General features: G+C 36.8%; 1 protein-coding gene across 3 annotated transcripts in view; it reads right to left on the bottom strand.

Moving 5' to 3' along the window:
- The window catches only part of LOC145297504 (sodium-dependent noradrenaline transporter-like), a 345,266-nt gene that overhangs the window by 47,109 nt on the left and 272,654 nt on the right, over positions 1-25,503 (bottom strand). For all 3 annotated transcript variants that reach the window (XM_080143402.1, XM_080143401.1, XM_080143403.1), the window contains exons 3-4: positions 12,218-12,349; positions 8,838-9,078 (exon numbers count right to left, since the gene is read on the bottom strand). In XM_080143402.1, the coding sequence (XP_079999528.1) occupies positions 8,838-9,078; positions 12,218-12,349 (373 nt within the window). The remainder of the gene's footprint in view (positions 1-8,837; positions 9,079-12,217; positions 12,350-25,503) is intronic.

Genomic DNA, 25,503 nt, shown 5'->3' with positions numbered 1-25,503 from the left:
ATATGTCGTAAAACACTAAGTAAGCATTCAACAACCAACCTGTTCTATTTGGTGTTAATTTACGCATATGAGCTATCTGCTCATATGCAAATTATACCTAATTTGTATCTCACTACATTTATCTGTAACGGAGGGGCTTTATGCCGCGTACTTCTTCTTGTGCGCCCCTGAACAGCTTCCGTTATCTCTCTCCTTTCCCTTGGGGATCTGGATCTATCTCCTGCATATTCTGATCTTCCTCTTCTGACTCGTCCCTTTTTACTTCTTCCTCCACAATGTACGTCATCGTGTACACTTTTTATAACCTGTCTCCTCTGTGTTTCTGCGGGAACTACTTAGTCTCCATTACATATTACCCCGTTTCCTATAGTCAGTTTATGTCTTATTTCTTTGAACAATTCAGCCATTGAACAATTTCCCCAGCAATTCTCTTTTATTCTCAACACTATTCTGTTTAAAACTGGGTCATTTGTAGTTTCAGTAGCCATTTTATCTACAGATATTACATCGTTTCTACAAGGTGCAGGAATGTATCTTCAAATTCCTCATCGTTCTTGTCCTTATCCTCTCTATAAAACCTCAATCTAGATAAGGCATCAACGTGCGGTATCGTATTCCCTTTAACATACTCAATGTCAAAATCGAATACAATCAATCTGATCATTCAACGTAATATTCTAGACGTTGTAACTTTTTGTAGTTCTTTTCTTGAGTTGAAAATAAATTCCAGTGGTCTGTGATGACTTTTCAACAAGAATTTTTTCTCATCAAGAACTGTCTTGCTCTATCCGTTGTCCACACTATGGCTAGTGCCTCCCTTTTCTATATTAGAATAATTGTGTTCAGTCGTTGTTAATCTCCTCGATAAGTACATTACGGGATGACCATCTCGTGACAAAATATTGGATACGGAATGCTCACTAGCGTCAGTAGTTAGAGTTATGTCCTCCTTAGGGGCAAAAATTTGTACTATTGGCTTTTTCGCTAGAATCTGTTTTAAGTTTTCAAAGGCTTTCTGTTGGAGTTCTAGCTAAATAACTTCCATATTGTTTCTTAACTTCGCAAATAGTTTTGTTAGCTCATTATATTTTGATACATATTTTCTATAAAAATTTACTAAACCTAAGAAAGACTTCAACTCTTTTTATTTTTTGGTGTAGCCACTTTTAGAATTTTGTCTATTAGTGCTTTATCTGGAGAGATCCCTTTCTTTGATAATGAGTAGCCAAAAATGATATTTCATTACTGTTGGTTACACGCTTTTTTGTATTTACTGTCATACCAGCGTCTCTTAGCCGGTTCAGTATATTTCCAGTTTTTTCTTTAAATCATCTTCAACACATATATCGTCTTGATAACAGATGGTATTTTCAACGTTTCCTATTACTTTTTCAATAGCTTTTTCAAAAATTGCACTTGCCGTTTTTCTGCCATACGGCATCCTTTTCCACCTTAACAGGCCTATAGGTGTGTTTATCGTCGTCACTTATTTAAAATTTTCATCTATGGGTATTTGGTGGTAAGCTGATTTTAGGTCTATCTTCGAAAATACTTTCATTCCGGCAGCTTTGTGTAGAGCTACTTCCACATTCTGAATAGAGTACAAGTCGGCGCAAACCTTATGGTTCACCCCTATTTTGTAATCTCCACAAATTTCCAGTCACCGTCTTTTTTTTAATACCACAATGGGTGATGCCCATTTACTTCCTTCTCGCGGGACAGGTTCTAATAGGTCTTCCTTTAATAACTTTAGAAATTCAGCTATTACTAACGGAAATAAATGCACTGGTACTTTTCTCGCTTCGAAGTAGGAATGTTTTCTTTTAATTTAAGGCTAGCTTCATAATTATTTAATTTTCCTGTTTTTTCCCTATTTCTATCTCATTAATCAGCTTCGTATAATTTAATTTTAATACATCATTCCCCAATAGTCCACGCGTTTTTCAGCAATTTGTAACTATAATCAGTACTACTTCATATTTTTCTTTTGAACCTATTGAACCTTCAAAGTAACCCATTGCTATAATCAAGCCATCAAACTGACATAACTGTACTTTTTAAAAACGGGTTTCCCATTTTTCCCACAAGTTTCTGTGTATTATAGTCATTTCACTGCCAGTGTCTATTTGCATTTTAACAACACAATCGTTTTTATTTTTGTATCTCCGTTCTTAGATCCAGTATTTAGTATATTATTCTTCTTTACACTAAAAATTTGTCTATTTTCATTCTCTATTCTTTCCACATTTTTCATTTTCCATACTTCTTTTAAGATGATTCTTTTTTAAACACTTTGAAGATGTTTTTCGAAACGCTAGGCATTTTAATTTTTTTTATTTCATGAATTTTTCCACAGTTCAATTTTTCTTTTCGTTTTTACCGTACATGTTTCAGACATTATTTCTTCGTAGGGGTTTTTATTTTTTATTTTGGTTGTAGGTATGTATTAATTCCTGCTGTTGTATAAATTCTAGACACGTATTCAAGGGCATGTTTGTAAGTTGTAACTGTTCCATTAGCTTATATCTATGTGCCGAATTACGCATACTTCAATTAATGTTAGTTGGATTAAGTCTTCTTCTATTGTTTGTTTTTCTGTTCCTAGTTTTTCAAATTCACAGTATTTACTCGTACTTCTGAACCGGTGTAAATATTTTACTATCGGTTTATCCACTTCCTGCTTCATTGCCATAAACTTGGTCCTTTCTGCAATCACCAGTCTTTTCTTCGGCCTCATGTTTCCCTTATTAACCTGACTTATTTATTCGAAAGTCATTTCTTCTAGTTCTCGAGGGTAAACCATTGTAGTAACCTTTATAATTGCTACACAACCAGCGCTAGCCATGAACAAGTCGGTGATTTAATATCTCCTTTGTCGTCTTTCAACTTTTTGCTTCTCGCATTAGCAGCAAAGCATCGAATCCACGTATCTACGTATTCTGGGTCTTCAAAGACCGGAGAGTATCCTATCGGCGACCCATTGATATGTCGTGTATAACGCTAAGTAAACGTTCAACAACCAACCTATTCTAGTTTGTGTCAGTTCATACATATGAGCTATCTGCTCATATGCCAATTATACTTAATTGGCATATAAACGGGAAATGTATGTTTGCCTGTCCAGCTAAAACTTGAAAAATACACAACGATCACCGCAAAAGTTGATGATATTTTATTATCTTTTTGGTGTAACTTCAGGTATATAATATTTAAAATAAAAATATTTATTATGTAGGATTTAAGTTGCCATTTATATTATTTAATGTTATCAAGACGTACACGCATATTTTTTATGTTATTGCAGTTAAATGGGCTGGTAAACAGCAACACAAAATAAAACGAATACAATATGCAAAAGTTCAACTAGAATTCGTCACTAAAATAGCAAACAGAATCCTGAACAGAAGCGTGTGCTCTATCCCAATTCTCATAAATGGACCTGAGGTAATCTCGTCAGCATCAAAGCCAAACACTTTGCCAAGAACTTTGCAGCTAATTCTAACCTTTGCGACCAAGGCTGCCAACCTCCAATATTTCCTCCTGTATCAGAAAATATGCTATGTGATATACAAATATCTGTATGTGATGTTGCCAAGCTAATCAAAAACCTTGATTCCAGTAAAGCAACCGGTCCTGATGGTATTCCAATTATAGTACTCAAAATACTTCATCCAGAACTTGCGCCCATCCTTACAAAACTGTTTAAACGTTGTCTTAAGGAAAATTTCTTCCCTTCACCCTGGAAAATCTCATCAGTATACCCCGTATTTAAGAATTCAGGTGATCGCTCATCTCCCTCACAATACAGGCAAATAAGTCTCCTGTGCGTCATGAGTAAGTTGCTGGAATCTGTGTTAAATAGAGAAGTAATCAACTATCTTAGCAAAAATAATCTTCTTAGTGGCACGCAATATGGTTTCCGTTCTTCTAGATCTACAGCAGATGTGCTTACAGTTATATCTAATAGGATTAGCGAATCTCTCGACGGAGGCTACCTTTCTAGGGCAATTGCTCTTGACATATCAAAGGACGTTGATAGAGTATGGCATAAAGGTTTACTTCACAAGATATCCAGCTACGGTATAGCTGGAAATGTCTTCTCAATTATTAAACCATTTCTCTCTGACAGGTTCATAAGAGTAGTAGTTGAGGGGCAGAAATTAGAAGCTCTTAGTATTAATGCTGGAGTCCCTCAGGGGTCCATCCTGAGCCCAACTCTCTTCCTGATCTATATTAATGATCTTCCAAAGCACATCCTTACATCATTCGTAGACATCTATGCTGATGACACTACTATCTAAGGTAGCACATCTAAGACAGTAAACGACCAAGTTCTCTCTTATTCTCTCTCCTCTGATTTTGAGCAAGTAGTACAATGTGGAAAAAGGTGGCTTGTTACTTTTAATGCATCTAAAACCAAGCTTCTCTCTTTACATCATCAACGCTCTGATCCCCATCCTACATCAATTGAAATGAATGGCTCTCGTCTTGGGGAGGCCTCATGTTTTGATAAGCTTCTGAGCTTGACCTTTACTCCTGATCTGAAACGGAAAACATACATTAAATCCGTTGCAAAGACCGCTGGAAAAATGATGGGATCCTTCTATCGATCCAGTAGATATCTCACTACTGATGCAATTCTCTATCTATATAAGAGCGAGGTACGTCCAAGGATGGAGTACTGTTGCCACATCTGGGCAGGAGCTGCTAGAAAGGACTTATCCTGCCTTGATAGAGTTCAAAATAGACTTCGTAGACTTGTGAGGGATGTCCTTTTCTCTTTCCTGCAACCTCTTCCTCATAAAAGAGATGTTGCGAGTTTATCTCTGCTTTATCGTTATTTTCATGGCAGGTGCTCTGCTGAGCTCCATTCTATGGTCCCCCCTCGCCAAACTTTCACAAGAAACACCCGTCTAGCAGAAAACACTATCACTACTTTCCCCCACTCTTTATCTGTGCCTAAACCTAAGCGTAGATTCCATAAGCAAAGCTTCTTTCTTAGAACTGCACGCCTATGGAATTGTCTTCCGTTTTTCTGCTTTCCAGCTAACTACAATATGGTTCTCTTCAAGTCTAACGTAAACAAGTTTTTGATGAGCCGTTCCATCTAAGTTAACAAATTTACCGAATCTCCATCACTAACGGTTACTATATTGTCCAATTTCTACTGTACACTCTTTAACCCTTATCCTCGAGTGGTCTCTTCTGGCCTTGATAAGTGATGATGCCTATGTAAAAAAAGAAGTTATTTTATATTTTTAACCTGTCATTTTTAGGTTGATCTTTTAAATAAAAATTAAAAGTATTGATGTTAAGGGAAAGAAAGGAAATAAAAGAAGGCAGGTAAAGGCCGACCAGTTGTATTTTCTTGTTTAATATTATGCCTTAACTTTTTGGAAGTCAATCCTGGTCCTTGCATTTGTAGTAATAAAAATATAAAAGGTTACAGTTAATTAATTGGTTTATCAAAACTTTTATAAGGCGCATATCTAAAGGGATTGCTTAGGAGGCCAAATCTCTTGCATTGGCCTTGATTGGGAGTAATAATCTCCTTTGAAATTAAATTATGTCTATTTGTCATAATGAGTTTTCTCCTCTTCAATAAATGATAAGTTGAAAATGATTTTTCACCATATGCGGCGCTCTTGCAAAAATTTGCCTGACACATGCGACATAAATTTGTATAGAAATGATAGTAGTTTTAAATACAATTGAATTTTGATTAGCAAAGAAGCAGTTCGACTTCAATGAAATTCAGATGATTGCTCCGGATGAATTTGGAGAGAAATCGAGTTAATGTCAGTTGACCGGAAGTCAATGATTGGTGGTTATATGATGTGAAAAATCTCGGATAAAACTATAACTTTTTGTAGATAAACCGTCAATAGTATGAATCGGAATCGGTGTTGATTGATGATTGTCGGGCGAGCAACCACTAAAACAGCTGATCAATTAGACACCTGAATGCACCATACATGAACGCGTTTAAAAGGACTAATTGCGAATTGCAAACTTGGATTCACAACAAATGACTGATACCGTACCCGGAGACTGAGCTCAATCTTCCGAAGGGGTTAATCTCGTTAATGGCAAACAAAGGAACGTGCTACCTGTTACGGATTAACACGCATCGATGTGTGTTAAAAATAATTGAAATTGGCATAAGAAGTGGTCCGACATGTTGAACTTGAAAAAAGCCTATAAGTATAAGTGCGTGGGCACCAAACGGTAGTGGTGAAGGGACAAAGATACTGCCTAACTAGAATAGCATTTGGGCTTAATGTAGCCTTATCCGTTAAGCAAGCAAGTGTGGAAGCGGTTCTTCAAAATGATGTAATTTTACCCCAGGCGATGTCGGCATACATAGACGATATATACACGAACAATAGCGTGGCACTTGCGGAGCGAGTGAAGTAGGATTTTCTTCGGTTTGGGCTATAAAGCAAGGAACCAAGGATCCGGAGCTGTTTGAAAATTGCGCACGAGTACTTTGATTGGAAATCTGCAGGAAAGCGTGGCACTTTGCGATGGAATCATGGAAGTATGATTCCGGGTGTTAGAGATGTTGTAATACATCATGCCATTTTCTCCGTGCAGGAAATTGATCGGACATTTGCCAGTGTGTGGGTAGTTTCGAGCAACGGGAATTATAAAGCCAAGAGCCAACTCCGTGACCCAAGGATAGGATGACACAACAAATAGTCCGGCAAACGATAGTAAGGGCGAAGTATCGCGATTTTCTGGCGAGAACCGGTGTATCAATATGATTGTGCCGTATAAAATTAAGCAACGTTGAGCCTGGCCAGTACCAGATGGGTGACCATTTGGAAAGGCGAGGCGTTGTATGTACAGTGAGGTAAAATGCAAGGTTGAGAAACTGGCGCGATCTATCCTTCTTTCGAGGGTAGATAGGACTCTCTTAAGCCGTGGTAGGCACCTTATCTACTGATGGCATAACGATAAAAATATCCTTGGTAGTCCTGGCGAATCAGCAAGTATTCAGTTACCGACAAAATTTGAATTACACTACAAACTCGTGTAGTGAGTTCGATCTATCTCGGTTGCGGCCGCACTGGATGGATGGATGGATGGATGATCGCGATCTTTCACATGGTCTATGGTGTGCGAACGGACAAGACGTTAATGTATTAATAGTGTTGTGTTCCAAGTTGAGTGTTGACTGCGACGTCCAGTATATTAACCGGGCCCAACTCGATGCGGCACTGAAGGGCATCCATTTGGCGTTACAATTGAAGTGCAAAGTCATACATACTAGGTAAACGTGCACACACTAATCAGAAAGGCTATCAGCGAAATATTACTCAGGCGATAATTGGAAACGATAAAGTCGCTGGTAGAAGAGTATGGACGTTGCTTGGATCTCGTCGAACCTAACAAACTCCATGACCTGAGTACCACAATGGATGCTCGAAAGGATTAAATACACGACTGAGCTTATACCTCAAACCTGGGCCACGAGAAATGATGGAATGACAAATAGATTATGGACGTACATAAAATTAGTAGAGACCAAAGCATCCCAAGGACCGCGTATTTCGCCAGCCGGATTTGCCCAACGATTACCAAAGCAGACGTGAAGTTAGCATGTGAAGAACGTCAGAGGATTGATCCATCCCCATTTCTATGAAAAAAGGGGATTACTGGTAAAAGTTAATTGAAAAAGTCTGGGGATGGATACAACCCACTGAAATGACAAACACATCCTAAAGGTTACTAATTACGTTCTAGCACGTTTTACCGGTTGGCGGCGGTTGTCATGGCTGGACTCATACATCATTCAACATCTCGAATCAATATTCTTTGAAAGTGGTCCACCCTAGTAACTGCTTACCGGCAACAGCATTGTGTTCTCTAGTGGGGAGTGTGCCTGCGATGTCGGTGTGCATACATGCCAGCAGACAACAGCATTATAGAACAATGCCATCGCTGATTGCAGTTAAAAATCGGTGCTCTGTTCAGGAACCAATGTATAGTTACAATGTCGCGCGTAAGGACGATACATCATCGTTGAATGCGCCTGCTAACGGAATCTACAGATATGAGAATAGGATAAGGAATTCCCACCCAGTACCCAAGTCACCAGCCTCCACACTAAACCAATAAGGAACAGTAACAGAGACGGTCAGCCCACCACCCGTTATTGTTTACGGCGTCCCGGACAAAGGATATCACATATGGTGGAACAAATAGTGAGACTTCTGATGATACTTGATATATCACAGTCTAGCTGACAGTCAACACGAAACAAAGAAACCTCAAAACCACCCTTCCGACGAAGCACACGTCTGAGATAACCAACGCGATCATGCACGCACTGTTATCAGAGACCAGGGAAATGTGTAGACAATGCGTCACGAGGCGAAAGTCATGCGCGTATCCAACTGGACTCAAAATATTTGAATAAGGGCTGCGATTGAGAGAAAAAAAAACAACACTGAATTTCTGAATGTTGAGAGTGTTGGTTTTTAGTCAGGCAGATTGCCGCCTGTCATTCGTTTCGATGTCGACGACCGTTGTAGAACAACTAGAGGAGGAAGAAGCAGAAAACGATGAAACAGAAAAATCTACGACATATCTAGTAGCGTTTTCGTCTTTAGAACACGGTCCATAAATACATTTTTATGTTACATCGAGAAATTTGTGTTTTAAGCGAATTAGGTTTCAAGCCAAACCGTATTAATAGGTGTTATGGAAAGGACAACGTCTGAGCTTCGTTTAGACAAGCACACCGTTAATAATTGTTTAGGATATTAGTTTAGAAATATTGTAAGGCATCACAATTAGGAAGGGTCAATTAGGGCGAGTAACGATCTTACTCAAAGAATTCCGTCGTTGAAGAAACAGAGACGCTTGAATTGTAAGTGACGTTGGTCGGCGGCGATGTGTCGTTGAACCAGTCGAGTTGCCAACAGTTTTCTGTGTTCCATTTGTTGTCGCAGGTCATCCAGGGAAGCGACGTTGTGAATGAGGAGAACAGGTAATAAAAACTCCAGCCGATTACAATGTTGTAATAGAATGCCACAATGTACGACATGAAACACGATGCGTAACCAACACCTGCAAAAATAGAAAGAAAATGCATATATATATATATATATATATATATATATATATATATATATATATATATATATATATATATATGATGAAAATAATGGAAATAGTATTCCGACAAAATAGAGAGAAAAAAATACGGGTTGTTCCTTATATATATATATATATATATATATATATATATATATATATATATATATATATATATATATATATATATAGCCTTGAAAGTTTCTTTAAACTTTTAAAACTCTAAAAAAAATGAAAACAAATTAAAAAAAAAAAGTTTTTTGTTGGAATATAATTTTGTAAGTAAGTCAATTAATTCCCCGTATCGCTAAATAGTTTTATTTACATCAACAAACAATAGTACCAATGTTCTTAAAGAGATCATCAGTTGTTTACAATGAAACACTTTTTCTGGGTTTATATATATATATATATATATATATATATATATATATATATATATATATATATATATATATATATAACAAATTCCACAGCCAAACAACGCCGCAGCTCACAAGAGCCATGAGAGTCAACGAACCGGAAGTCCATGACTCGAGTTTCGCCCTCATTTGGGCTCATCAGTTAAGCCCAAATGAGGGCGAAACTCGAGTCTTGAACTTTCGGTTCGTTGACTGCCATGGCTCTTGTGAGCTGCGACGTTGTTTTGCTGTGGAATTTGTTATATACAATCTCTCACATTCTGAAAATCACACACACACACACACACACACACACACACACACACATATATATATATATATATATATATATATATATATATATATATATATATATATATTCCGATATTTCTGGAGATATTTTTCATTTGCTGAGCGGTCTGTTTAATTTTAGCTGGCATGTAATATAAAATGGAGCCCAAAAGTTGTTGTTCGGCCATATTCTTCTCAAGCGCTTTCTCTCTGTGCATTCGATTATCATCAGGAGCGATTGTTGTTATTATCTTTTTCTTTTTCATCTCCTTTGAGGCTTGGTGTACTTATATATATATTTTTAATTGGTTATAAAAGTGGGTGCAGGAGGGTTGAGGGCGAATTATATTTATTTTATTTTTTAATTTCGATTTTCCTATTTTATAGTTTATTTATTTAGTTTCTTGTTAGTTATTAAATACTGTTAATATATTTGTCCCGGTGTTAAATGAGATCCGGTTCAAAAGGGGCTGTAGTTTTTTTTATAAATATGGTTTCGATAAGGTTTGATAAACCTTCCTCTATCCATATTGAGTACAAATAACTCCCTTACTAAGAGTTTTTCCTTCAAATTCCTCGGTTTGACATTTACAGGCAATAAAAATTGGAACAAATATACTGAGGACATTACGAAGGCTGCTGCAATGAAAGGTGGGCTCCCTCTATCGTGCTAGAAAACTACTTACGCCTAAGTGTATCCTGTACCTCTATGAGGCCACCATTCGCCCATGTATGAAGTATTGTTGTCATATTTGGGCTTGTGCTACTCTTTCCCTCTTGGATACAGTCTAAAAATTGTCTCTAATCTAATAGGCCCATCTTTGTCAACTAAGCCCCAATCCCCGTCCCATCGCCGCAATGTGTCACGTTTGTGCCTGTTTTTGCAAGTATATTAATGGAATGTGCTCTGATGAACTCATTGCACTTGTGCCCCCGTCGATGTACATATCCCCGAAAAACCCGCTTCACAACAAAATCACACCCCTTTACGGTTGAAGCCCCTAAATGCTAGAAAATTTCTACTTTAATAGTAACTTCCCTTGAACAGCTAGACTTTGGAATTTCTTTCCTGCTTCTTTAACTGTACTGATATGCAGAAGTTTAAATGCAAAATAAAGCAACATCTTGTTAATTTTTCCTTGGCATAGTCTCAAGTAGTAACTCCCTATGTCACAGTGGCTACATGCTTTGTTTGGGATGAAGGTGAGTAAAATAATGCAATTTACAATTTCATCCAAGATAAATACATTACAATTGGTATCAAGATATTGTAAACCAAATCAGAAACCATATCGAGATACTCGCAGTAATCGGAAGAAGTTAAAAACTCCAAATATTTTTAAAGAAATTAAAAAAAAACTGTAATGAATGAGTGTAAAGATGAGAGTTTGCTTTCTAAGTTGAGTCTTTATTGAAGGCATCTTCAAGCAATTGAAATGTACCCCAATCCTGAGTATCAACATATTTGCAGTCCTCCAAGAATGGTATGATTCGCATAATACAGGGAGGGACGATAAAACTGTCTCTCTAAAGAAAACAACACTACAGCTTTATTTTAAAACTTTTATTAAAAAACTGGGGGCATGCTTTTTCCACAAACGCCGGCGCGAGCTCGGCGAATACTCGGCGGATGGCGCCGATTAGGCTGGCTTTGGTGTTGTGGGAGGTCATGTTTGTTATGTTCTCGATTTATGATCAAACGAAGTAGTCTACGGGTTCAGCCGGAGAAGGAAGGGGGGCAGTGAGAGAAGGGTACAAAGTCGTAGCACTCCTTCCGAAGCTAAGCTTGAGTCTCTTTGGACTTGTGGGTCAGCGCCGAGTCTTGCTGCCACAGCAGCCACCTGGTTGCACCAGGGTATCACAACACTCTTCAGTACATCCTAAGTGTTAACTTTCAATCCGACATCGAAAATGGGAGGTGGTCCTTACTTGAAACAACATCAAAGACCATAAATATGGCTGGAAACTTTGTTTTCATCATCCTGGACACGTCCCTATTATCCGGATTTGAATTTTGAGGGTGCTGGCAATGGTTCTGTTTTCATAACTTGCATCGGTAGAGAGCATGAGTTGTACAGCGGCGCATCTCCGATCTCGCTCATTGAACATTTACTTTCAGACATGATAGAAGCCCCCTATCGCCCTTGGGATTTGTACACAACTGGCCAACTAGAAGATTGTCTGCAAAAAAAATAAAAAATAAAATACAAAATAAAATAAAGAAAATAAAGAAAACCGGATTCATCAAAAGGAAATGGAATCATGTCGTCTTTTCAATTTCATCGTTTCCCTCTGTAATCATGCGTTACACGATGATTTCAATTAATTAATCAAAAATGTATTCACATGATTAAATTTATATAAAAATGAATAAAATGAGATAGAGAGGGAGGGAAAGGGTCTAAATGTTTATTTCTTACCTTTAAATAAAGGCACCATTCGCCATATCGTTATTGGTCCTTGTCTGTGGAATTGTCCGAGAACCAATTCCATGAAGAATAATGGAAGGGCTGAGAGGATCAGCACTGCAAAGTAAGGGATGAGAAAAGCACCTACAAAAAAGGAAAACAAGGAAATAAATGCTTTAAGCGATCAGCCTTTTAGGGATTTACCTGCGATGAAAACCACCTGTACCCTTTCTCAAATAACATTCCAGTGAAAAAATAATCGGGTCTTCAGAAATAAAGTTGTAAGTACGTACGTAACATGCACCAATTTTTAATACCGACACACTGGTTCATGAACATAGCATGGAATGACCATTATTAATTGGGATGTTCTTCATGTGGTTTACCATTGATTGAAAGAGACTTACTGAAAAGAGCGCCATCGACTGTTTGGCATGTTAATGAATTTTGATAAAAGATTGTATTGGCCATGTACTACTCTCTTTCTGGCAATGGTCAGGTGAACATTAGTCTAACCACTGTAAAATATAACATTAAACTATCCCGAACCAAAAAATGATAAAGGGAAAGTTGACGATCACTAAATTTAAAACACACACACACACACACACACACACACACACACACACACACACACACACACACACATATATATGGATATATATATATATATATAAATAAAAATGCAAAGAAGGAGAAGAAGACGGAGTAGACGTATAAAAAGATGCGAAAGGAAATGTAAAAAAAAGACGCTGAAAAAGAAGATGAATAACACTGCAAAAAAAAAGGAGAAGACGAAGAAAAAGAAGAAAAATAAGGCAAAGAAGAAGAAAAATAAAAATTCAAAGTTGAAGACGAAGAAGACGGTGAATAAGAAGAAGAGTCAGTAAAAAGAAGGAAAAGAAAGTAATGAAGATGAAGAGTCGGAAAAATAAGATGAGGACGAGTAAGAAGACGGTGAAAAAGAAGAGGAAAAAGGAGACGCCGAACAAGAAGTATAAAAAGGGAAGAAGACAAAGATGTTACTGAAAAAGAAGAAGCAAGAAACACAAATAGCTGATGGCTAATTATAAGCAATGTTTACTCGCCGTAATGAATGGAGAATTATATTCCTTGTTGGATTGTGATGTATTAACTTTAACAAAGGTAATGCACGCAGATTAAATATCAACTATAGCCTGAACAATTAGAGAAAACTTGTGCAAACGATAATGTATCTATAATTTCTGATAACGTGTCTGCTAGCGTTATTGTGAAAAGCGTGATCCGTGTTCGTAAATAGGATTCAGTTAATTGAAAAACGTACGGTTGTAACGCTAAGTCGAAAAACGACTAGTTGTAATATTGAACTTTGAAAGGGACTGTTCCGTGTTGTCTGATGTTATGCCACCCACTCACATTTTTTAATAGTCCTTGCGAGTGGGTATGCTGACAACATATATCAAGGTTGAACTTGGGGCAAATACTTGGAAATAACCACCCCTCATAAAGTTGAGTGTCTTCCGAAACCCGTTGTTAACATTAGGACGTTGGGCATTGGCCACCACCAACACCAGCACTAACAACAACAACAACAACAACAACAACAACAACAACAACAGCAACAACAACCGTAGTTTCATTTTTTACGAGGAGGGGCGTGTTTCTACCAGGCAACGCCAGTTAACGGGTCCTACTAATAAAAATATGATTTATTAAATTTATTAATTTTAATTTTTTTTAGGTCTGAAACGGAATTGTTTTTATCCTCTCAATTTCTAAACTAGTCTAAGGGAGATAACTTTGTAAAAGTCTGAAGCCTAATTCGAATGGACAATAATTAATTTTATTTTTTATTAAACTTCATACTTTTTCTTTATATAATATATAACACAAGTTTATATTTTCCTTCAACCGCCTTATTTAATATGAATCAAGTAAAAGTTTCTTTTAAATAGTCTGAAGAAACCTATCTTAAACACATTTTAATCATATTCCTGGAAATTTTACTCTAAAAACGAATCCATCAAATTGGCCAAATTTATTAAATTTTAATCAGTTAATATCAATATTTAAATTCAAATTAATATTAATAGTAATTGCAAAATTAAAATTAAAATTAGGATTGAATTAAAACTTAACATTTTAAAATAAATTTAAAAATGAAAATGAAAAATTTGTATTTAAAATTCATATTAAAATTTAAATGTACTCTTTGTTTTTGAGGGAAAATGCTTATCTAACTTAATAAAATGGTACACTATGCTGAAACCTTATAATTATATTCCTCTATTTTATAGCTATTCTATATAATAAATTATGTTAAAATTTAAAATTTAAAATCTATCTATCTATCTATCTATCTATCTATCTATCTATCTATCTATCTATCTATCTATTTATAAAAGTGAACGTGTCTGCGTGTCTGTCTGTCTGTCCGTCGGTGTATCTGTGTACATTTCCCTACGCAATAACTCTGTCAATTTTTAGTCTAAAGACTCGAAATTTGATATACAGGGTACTAAGATTTGGGGAGATCTATGCGATCGGTTTTCGGCCATACATTTGGCTGTTAAGGGGGTCAAAGTTCAACGATTTGATTTTTCAGAACTCTACCAAACTCCTCCGACAATTTGGGGTCCAAACACTTGAAATTTTAGATATAGGTTCCTTGAACATGGATCTAACTTAATAACTTTATTTGAGCTCAAAACAATAAATTTTAAGGGGTCATAATAGGTGTCAAAGTTTTAAAAAATTGACCTTTTTTTTTTCACTCAACATACACTTCCAAACATCCGGGCAACGCAGGGCACCCATGCTAGTATATCTATAACAGTGAACACGTCTGCGTGTGTCTGTGTGTGTGTGTACATTTCTCTACGCAATAACTCTGTCAATTTAAAGTCTACAGACTCGAAATTCGATATGCAGGGTACTGAGATTTGGGAAAATCTTTGTGATCGGTTTTCGAGCAGAAACTTGGCTGTCAAAGTTCAACGATTTGACCTTTGGGAACTCTACCAAACACCGACAATTTTGAGCCTTAACACTTGAAATTTTAGATATAGGTTCCTTGGACATGGATCTAACTTAATAACTTTATTTGAGCCCAAAACAATAAGTGTTAAGGGGTAATAATAGTGGTCAAATTAAAAAAAAATCACCGCTTTTGTTTGCTCAACATACACCGCAAAACACCTGGCAACGCCGGACTCAAATGCAGGTATATATATAAAAGTGAAAGTGTGTGTGTGTGTGTTTGTCTGTGTACATTTCCCTACGCAATAACTCTGTCAATTTTAAGTCTACAGACTCGAAATTTGATATACAGGGTACTGAGATTTTGGGAAAATATTTGTAATTCGTTTTCGGGCAGAGATTGTGCTGTTAAGAGGTCAAAGTTCAACGAATTGACCCTTGAGAACTCTACAAAACTCCTCCGACAATTTTGTAGTCTAAACACTTGAAATTTTAGATATTGATTCCTTGGACATGGCTCATACTTAATAACCTTATTTGAGCCAAAAACAATAAATGTTAAGGTGGTATAATAGGGGTCAAAGTTAAAAAAAGTTGATCGTTTTTTTTTTTTTTTTGCTCAACATACACCTCCAAACACTCGGGCAACGTGTCTGTGTGTGCGTATGTGTGTGTGTACATTTCCCTATGCAGTAACTCTGTCAATTTTAAGCCTACAGACTAGAAATTTAATATACAGGGTACTGAGATTTGGTAAAATATTTGGAATTCGTTTTCGGACAGAAATTTGGCTGTTTAGGGGTCAAAGTTCAACGATTTGACCTTTCAGAACTCTACCAAACTCCTCCGCCAATTTTGAGTCTAAACACTTGAAATTTTAGATATAGGTTCCTTGGACATGAATCTAACTTAATAACTTTATTTGAACCAAAAACAATAAATGTGAAGAAGTCATAATAGGGGTCAAAGGTTTTAAAAAATTACCTCTACGGTCTCTACCAAATTACTCAGACAATTTCTGGTCTAAATATTTGAAATTTTACATAAAAGGGTATTCAGAGATAGCTTTTTAATCGGCTTGGGTCGAAAATTTTTAGTTACTAATATAAAAATGTATGTATGTATGTATGTATGTATGTATGTATGTATTATGTATGTATGTATGTATGTATGTATATATGCCTAAAACTTTCGACAGAGGCGACAGATTTTTACAAGATCAGTATCGTTTTTAAGTTCGACATTTCAGTCGATAAATTAGCTACAAACATTAATTTCTTCATCCCCAACTGGCCACTTTTCTACAGGGAGGGGTTGCTTTTTTTTCACCGATATTTTCGAAAGTCATCTTATCTTTTCGATTGTCTAGCCTCAATTTAAACATCACTCACTCATGGTTTGACGGTGGTCGTAACAGCAAAGACGTCATGATTTTTCCGTTCTCTTCCTCCTTCACGGTTCGGGTTCGAGCCTGCCTTCCTACTACCACTTTTTTTTTGCTCAACATACACCTCCAAACACCCGGGCAACGCTGGGCTGAAATGCTAGTATATCTATAAAAGTGAATGTGTCTGTGTGTGTGTCTGTATATGTGTGTACATTTCCCTATGCAATAACTCTGTCAATTTAAAGTCTACAGACTCGAAATTTGATATACAGGGTACTGAGATTTGGGAAAATATTTGTAATCTGCTTCCGGCCAGAAAGTTGGCATATAAGGGGTCAAAGTTCAACGATTTGATTTTGAGAACTCAACCAAACTCCTCCGCCAATTTTGGGTCTAAACACTTGGAATATTAAATATAGATTCTTTGGACATGGATCTAACTTAATAACTTTATTTGAGCCCAAAACAATAAACGTTAAGGGTCATAATAGGGGTCAAATTTAAAAAAAATTGACCGCTTTTTTTTGCACAACATACACCTCAAAACACCCGGGCAAAGCCGGGCTGAAATGCTAGTATAAGCTATTATAAAAGTGAACGTGTGTGTGTGTGTGTGTGTGTGTGTGTGTGCGTGCATTTCCCTACGCCAAAAATTTGATATGCAGGGTACTGAGATTTGCGAAAATCTTTGTGATCCGTCCCCGGCCAGAAATTCGGCTGTTAAGGGGTCAAAGTTCAACGATTTGACCTTTGAGAACTCTACCAAACTCCTCCGCTAATTTGGGGTATAAACAATTGAAATTTTAGATATATGTTCCTTGGACATAGATCTAACTTAATAACTTAATTTGAGCCCAAAACAATAAATGTTAAAAGGTCATAATAGGGGTCAAATTAAAAAAAAATTGACCGCTTTTTGGTTTTACTCAACCTATACTTTCAAACACCCGGGCAACGGCGAACTGAAATGCTAGTAAAAGATAAAAACATTTTTGAATTCAGGTTTTACTTTTTTTCTCGTTCCAGTTTATATGTAGTTCTCTCCTGTATATACAACTTTTCATGCATTCGCTCCGCACATTAACACTGATCATTAATCAACCATAGAATATGATATTCTATCCAGCATTGCAAAGCGAGCATTGTTTCAATTCTGGGGAGTACGTTAGGTTGTGTTAAATTTTCCTCCATTTAATGGTTGCGGGTTGCTAAGGCTGTTTTAATGCTTGTTTTCACTTTTAAGGAGCTCATATGTGAATAAAATCTTTATTTAAACGAACCTTGTGTCATTCCAATGTGTGTTTCAGATATGTTCGTAGATTGGTCAGTTATGGTAGCTTCGTATACAAGGGATTCAATCACAATTGTCTTCTAGTGAGCATTCAGTTTTGTATTTGCAAGAGCAGCCTGAATTTACTACCTTTTTTGGTTCTTTAGAGATGATGGATTTAAACGATGGTGTTGTCGAGTAACTTACTGGCACAGTGTTCTTATTAAAGATTTTATGTAGTCTGGGTTTATATCATCATCATCATCATCATCATCATCATCATCATGACGGGCTCCTTGCCCGGACCAATGCGACTCTTCCTCTCCAGAGTTTCCTGTCTTCCATCAGTTGCCTCAGATCTTCAGGTTCACAGTTGGCGTCGTGTGCTATTTGTTGGATGTACGTGGATCTAGGTCGTCCTCTGCTTGCGCGTCCGTGTCGTGGAGTCCATAGCAATACATCACTCACCAATTCATGCTTGCTCCTCAGACAATGACCGGCAAATCGTAGGCATCTTTCTCTGATGGTATTAGATATGGCAGGTAGATTGCCATAAAGTTGCTGCTTCATGGGATGATTTTGCCAAGATATATTCAACACCATTCTTAGCATACGGGTGTATGTGCCGTCTAGTTTTCTTTCAAATCTTTTAGTGGGTGTCTAGGTTGTAGCACCGTAAACAAGGACAGACTCTACTGCTGCCCTGAAGAACTGCCCTTTCAGTTTGTTAGGTAGTCTTGAAATCCATACTGAATGTAGCCCACCCAATGCGGTTCATGCTTTTGAGATGCGAATTCCGATATCTCTCTGTGGAAACTATGTTGTTGCCCAGATACGTAAACTCAGCGACTTCTTTCAGTGTTGATCCAACCAAATTCCTGATCTCTCCCTTCACATTGAAAGTCATAAACTTTGTCTTATCCGCATTTATGTGGAGACCAATGTCATTTGCAGACTTTTCTAGCTTACGTAACAGTGTTTGCGCATCAGCAGTGTTGTTCGTAAACAAAGCAATATCGTCTGCGTAATCTGCATCAGTTATGTGTGCTGATTGATGACGTCTGTTTCTGAATTCATTTAGGGTGAAGCCTAGCGTGTTGTGTATATCAACAGAGGTGCGAAGTACAAAGTCAAGACAGACAATGAAAAGAAAAGGGGCAACAGTATCTCCTTATAGAACTCCAGTGCGGATGTCGAAAAATTCAGTGTTCCCATCTGGGGACCTGGCCATTGCTCGAGTGTGCTCATATAGCATCATGATAGCATTAATGACTTCATTTGGAATGTCATATGCTTTTAATATTCTGGCCATTCAAGAACAAATAGATCGAATCCAGAATGCAGCAGATAACAAACAATCCTATCTGGCTTGGCAAGTAGTAAATGAGATATCTGGGCGCAAACGACCTGCCAAAGCTAAGTTAAAGGCAAACACTCCGGAAAATGCATGTTCGAAATGGAAAGCACATTTTGAAAAGCTACTCGGAAACAAACCAGAAGTAACAGACCAACCAATTCAGCCGATTGTTGTACAGGAACTCGATATTGAGAAGGGTAATTTTACAATGGAGGAACTTCTAAATGTACTAAAGAAGACCAAGAATCATAAAGCTGCAGGTTTACATAACATACCTCCTGAAGTATGGAAGACAGGTGGTTTCAATGACATACTTCTTAATTCATGCAATTCTGTATATAATCAAAACATTATTCATATATGGAGGGAAGGATGCATACTTTCCTTCTCCAAGAAGGGTGACCTAAGCATACCAAGCAACTACAGAGGAATAACACTCACTTCAATTGCAGTAAAAATCTACAATGCCATGCTTCTCAACCGTATGCAACCAAAGATCGAAGAAGTGCACAGGAAGAACCAAAATGGATTTAGAAAGAATCGCTCTACTACTAGTCAAATACTTACTGTTAGGAGACTGATTGAAGGAGTCAAAGCAAAAAACATTGAGGCAGTCATGATCTTTGTAGATTTCTACAAAGCATTCGACTCTATACATAGAGGATATTTATATACACACATACACACACATACATACATACATACATATATATATATATATATATATATATATATATATATATATATATATATATATATAGTAAAGCTTTGCGTCTTCTAGCATGACTTCGCTCTTGAACACAACTTAAAAATGACCAAGGCTTTGCTGCTCGACAATTTTCCTTATCACTGGTACTCGGACTAGTGGTTTCCCTCCTCACCCGATTTCATCATCTTTGACTACATCTGGGGTATAATCAGTGTCAACACCCAAAAACATATCCACAAGACGTTTGACTCTCTGAAGACCGGCATCGGAAACGTTTTCGTCGTTTCAGATAACGACCTAGTCACCAAAGCATGTGATTCATTTTGCGCCTGCGTTTACATGATCGTCTCCGTTAAAATTAATGCAGTATGTAATGCTAACTGTTGCTATATAGACTGTCGAGAGTCTGCACATGCAACTTTTGTTTTTATAGCCTATTTCGCTTTTGACAGGTGTCAGATTTTACTGCAGCACCCAGTATATATATATATATTTATATATATATATATATATTTATATATATATATTGATATATATATATATTTATATATATATACATATACATACATATATATATATTTATATATATACATATACATACATATATATATATTTATATATATATTTATATATATACATACACACACACACGCACACACACACACACATATATATATATATATATATATATATATATATATATATATATATATATATATATATACAAATTTATGTATTTAACTTTTATGAAAATAACGATTATTTACTCAATGATTCCATGTTTTTATTCGTTTCACGCCGGAGGTCCACCAGATATGATTATACGAGTGTAAGGTAACGTGGGAAACTCTTTTTGTGCGTCAAAATCATTAATCTCCTTTTTTTCAGTGAGTGAGAGCTGGTCCCAATAACCGACGGCCATTTTCCGAATGGCAGATAAGAGATCGAGCAACGGAGGCTGATTATAATCGAGGTGGCGATGCATATAGAATACAGACCTGAATCAAATAAAAGACAACCACCAGAAGACGTAAAAGCTTAAAGGCAATTGGACTTGTTATAAAACGGAACTTCTAGATTGAATTATAAAATGGACGACATAGACTGAAAGTGGAAGATAATAAAGAAATCTTTCGCATCTCTCCTCTTTCGCCCTCCTTTTCCCTCTCTATTTACACACACACACACACACACACACACACACACACACACACATATATATACATATGTATGTATGTGGATATATATATATATATAATTATTTTATCAAAGAGTAAATCTTTAACAAAGCAAAACTTACTAAAATAAGAAAAGCTCAACACTATTAAGAGGAGCAAACCATAATATTAAATGAAAGATGAGGAATATAAAGTTATATATAACTTTATATCATCAGAATAATCAGGAAAAGTAAAAGGAAAATTAAGGAAGAATCTCTTTAGGCTATGGCATTTCAAAGCTGAATGCATCTCATCAGAAGAGGAACAGAGCCAGGATTATTTAAAATGCAAATATAGAAAAACAGGCTTAATAACATTTAGATGTAAAATAAGAATAAATGAATAAGATAATATCGTAAAAACTAATTAAAGTAGGTAGATCATTTAGCTTTATGGCAGAAGTTTGGTGTTAAAATGAGCGATGAATGGTTCCAACACCACACGGAAGCGGCAGTGGAAAATGAGGAAGTTAAGATTCTCTGGAATTTAATGATAATTCAGTGTAACCGAGAGATAAGTCACATGAATTCAGATATTGTAGTTGCGAATAAAAAGACGAATGAATGCCATATCATTGTTGTGGCTTGCCCTAGCGACAGCAACTTAGCAGGTAAGAAGAATGAGACACTGCAGAATTATCAGAAACTGAGTGTGGAGATTGCTAGGCTGTGGAACAAGACGACATCATCATAGATGCACTTTTTTATTATTACATTTTCACCCCAAACAAGGCACATTGACACTTTGGTGTAGGGGGCTACTATCAGGGGCAACAACTACTGGCGCACTATGTAGGGATTTGGGCAGCAGGATGTCTGTTCACGTTGCATTTGAACTTCTGCACGTCAGTACAGTTGGGGAAGCAGGGACCCAGCAGGGAATTCCAAAGTCTAGCGGTTCTGGGGAAGAAACTACTGGAGTAGAAAGATATTTTACATCTAGGGATCTCTACAGTGCGGGGGTGGGATTTTGCAGCCTGTCGGGTCTGTCGAGGGTGTTCACGTCGTGGGGGCACAGATGCTTGCAGTTCATTAAAGCATTCACCATTAAAATACTTGTAGAACAGGCAGAGGGATGCAACGTTTCATCGATGGGAAAGAGGCTGAAGCTTAGATGCCAGTTCAGGGCCTATCAGATTTGCGACTCTCGTTTGAACCTTGTAAAGGAGCGAGAGACTAGTAGCCGATGCACCAGCTCAAATATGACAGCAATACTCCATACACGGGCGAATGATGGCCTTATAGAGGTACAGGATACTTTCGGGTGTTAGTAGTTTTCTAGCACGGTAGAGAGAGCCCACTTTTCTCGCAGCGGCCCTGGCAATGCCCTCGATGTAATTGTTCCAACTCACGTTTCCTGTGAACGTTAGGCCAAGGAGCTTGAAAAATGTACGCTCAGATAAAGAGTTGTTGGCCATTGCTATTGGTGGTAGAGGAGGTTTCTTGTAATTATTGAATGAAACTAGTTTAGTCTTGGCGGCATTGAACGTGACCATCCATTTTTGTCCCCATTCCACTACAGATTGGAGGTCATCCTCTAGTGTTTTTGCCATTTCTTTATATATGTGTTCATTTGTTTTCCTGTCGTTCCTGTTATAGAGTGTGGTGTCATCAGTATATATACCCATCTCAGACGAAATTTTGTCGGGGAGGTCATTTATGAATATCAGGAACAGTAGAGGTCCAAGGATAGACCCATGGGGCACTCCCACATTTATATCATATTGTTTAGATGTACGATCGTCGATGACAACCAGGGGTTTTCTCTTATCTAAGAAGGATTTAATTATGTTAAGTATTCTACCAGTGATACCGTATGATCTAATTTTCCTGAAGAGACCCTCATGCCATACCCTGTCAAAAGCCTTAGATATATCTAGAGCTACCGCTCTGCTCTCCCCCGCTTTGTCCAGTGAATGGTATATATTGGGTAAATTTCAGATTATCTTAAGAAATTGTTAAACTCCTTGGAAATCAAGTACAACACCAGTGTACCTCAGAAGTCAATTCTGTTTGGCACAGAAAACACCATACACCAGGTGCTTTCCATCTAATTGGCTATTTGATTTACTAACTAGCTTTGATGTGAAACCTTTTTCTGAGTGAAAAATTACCCGATATAAAGCATCACAACACTGTGAAGTTACTAAGCACAATAATAATAATAATAATAATAATAATAATAATAATAATAATAATAATAATAATAATAATAATGATTAATAGGGACAAATTATGTGAATTATAACATTGATAAAACGGATGAAAGGTTCCGGTGTCGACTGTGTAGACAAAAAGGGTGTCAATATTTTTGAAAAGTTAGCTCAAAAGGAATACAAGAGGCGGCATGACACTATTGCGAGAAAGGTCCATTGAGATACATGCAAGTAAAGAGGGTTGGAATCTAATGAAAACATTACGAGCATATTTCAGAAGGGGCTGTGGAGAGTGATACTGTCAAATTATTGTGAGCTATGGATATCCAATGAGATTGAAGCAAGGAGTCCAGATTTAGTTTTGTTGAAAAAAAAAGGCAATAATCATTGCTATAGCAATTCCAGCTGATGTAAATGTGGATGAAAAAGAAAAGGAGAATGTCGAAAATACCAAAGCTTGAAAAGGGAGATTAAAAGATTGTGGAAGTTGAAGAAGATAGAAGTTGTACCTATAGTGATGGGAGCTTTGGCCTGTTAAACAAAAAACGCCAAGTGGATTGAGAAAATTGAAATGTTGGAGTACTTGAAAGACTGCCTTGGGAACTGTCAGAATCTTATGGAAAGTGCTGGGAGACAGAGGATAGATGTTGATGCGGCGCCTCTGTTCATTCTCGAAAGACAAAGGGTACCTCCTGTAGAGGAAACTGCGCTGTAATTATGAGGAAAGGGTTGTGTAATCCAAAATCACACCTCTCCTGAATCGGCACTGTTTGAGTTCAGTGGCAAGGAGACGTCCAGCACAACTGGAAACAATGCAAAGATAAGCGGAAAGCATATACAGCACCTGGAAGTCCCAGATAATCATTTAGTGCTGACCAGTTCCAAAATTGCTTAATGTCGGTGACCAAGCGAGAACCGTTATGTCAACGTGATTATGCCGTGCAGATGTTGATAGCCTATGTTCATTTCATAGGATCCGCTTATCAGTATAAAATCGGCAATAACAGCCAGACACAAAATGTGTGTAATAATAATAATAATAATAATAATAATGGTGTGGGGACTCACCCATACACATTATATGAACTGTCTTAACATTAAATACTACAACTATCTTCACTCTATGTATTCGGTCTTGTTGTAAACACAAATACCCTTTCTCAATCATATCCGTGTCCGAATCTTCCTTAGTGACCTTTCCGGGTCACAACACACACACACACACACACACACACACACACACACACACACATATATATATATGATTGACTGTCAATGAGCAGCAGGACATATTTTATGAGAAATCTAAATTAAAATGGACCAACGAAAAGGCCAACAATTGTGTTGGACGTCATAATGGAGGACAATAAATATACAATTAGCGTAATACATTATGGGAAGGCATAATGGCGCATCGTTGCTAAGATGGAATCAAAAGATGTGAAAACGTGAACCGACGATGATTGACCAATGAATAGACGCCTCGGCTTTACAAAAAAGATAAAAAGGATCGAGAGAAACGAGAGGAAAAATAAAATAAAAAAGCTGAAAGAAAATGAAAATTAAATCAACATTCAGAAGTAAATGCGCTTTCTTTAACGTTATATACAATCTTTGCGAGTTATTTAATGCCAAAACAAATAACCATTTAAAAGGTGTAATGTACTATTAATTAAACACAAGTTCACGCTTCTCTACTATTAGGACGAAATTTTTAATTCGATAAATGGAGTTTTCAGATAAAAACAATGGTTTCTACTGAGTTCTTTTGTCAAATCTAATAAATTATAATGGTAGCTTCCAAATTATACAATCGAAATTACCTGAATATTACTGAATTATTAAAAAAACTTTCATCGTATTATCAGGTGAAAAATTGCGGCCATCTTGTTCAAATTGAAATGGAAAATTACCTCCCTTTTGAACTATGTGTCTTACGATCGTTTTCATCAAATTCTATCTTTTAATTTTTGTAATAAATAATTTCTACCTTATCGATTTTCGTATTTTTTGGATATAATCATCTTAAAATACAAGGAATACGTAGATACCATTGTTTTCATGTGAACTGCAGTATTACGATTTCTGCAATTTCGTCTTTATAGTGTAGAAGCACCCACAAGTTTATAATACTCTGAGCAAAAGTAGGGGTAATTATTGATTTATGTCTTCCAAGAATTATTAGCGTCACAATAATTATTTCTATGGATGCATTTGAAAAATAAAAGATAACCAATAT

Source organism: Euprymna scolopes, chromosome 18, assembly GCF_053919585.1.
Source record: "Euprymna scolopes isolate OS-2025 chromosome 18, ASM5391958v1, whole genome shotgun sequence".
NCBI lineage: Eukaryota > Metazoa > Mollusca > Cephalopoda > Sepiida > Sepiolidae > Euprymna > Euprymna scolopes.
The sequence above is the reverse complement of the archived record's forward strand: the minus strand, read 5'-3'. Positions and strand labels throughout refer to the sequence as shown.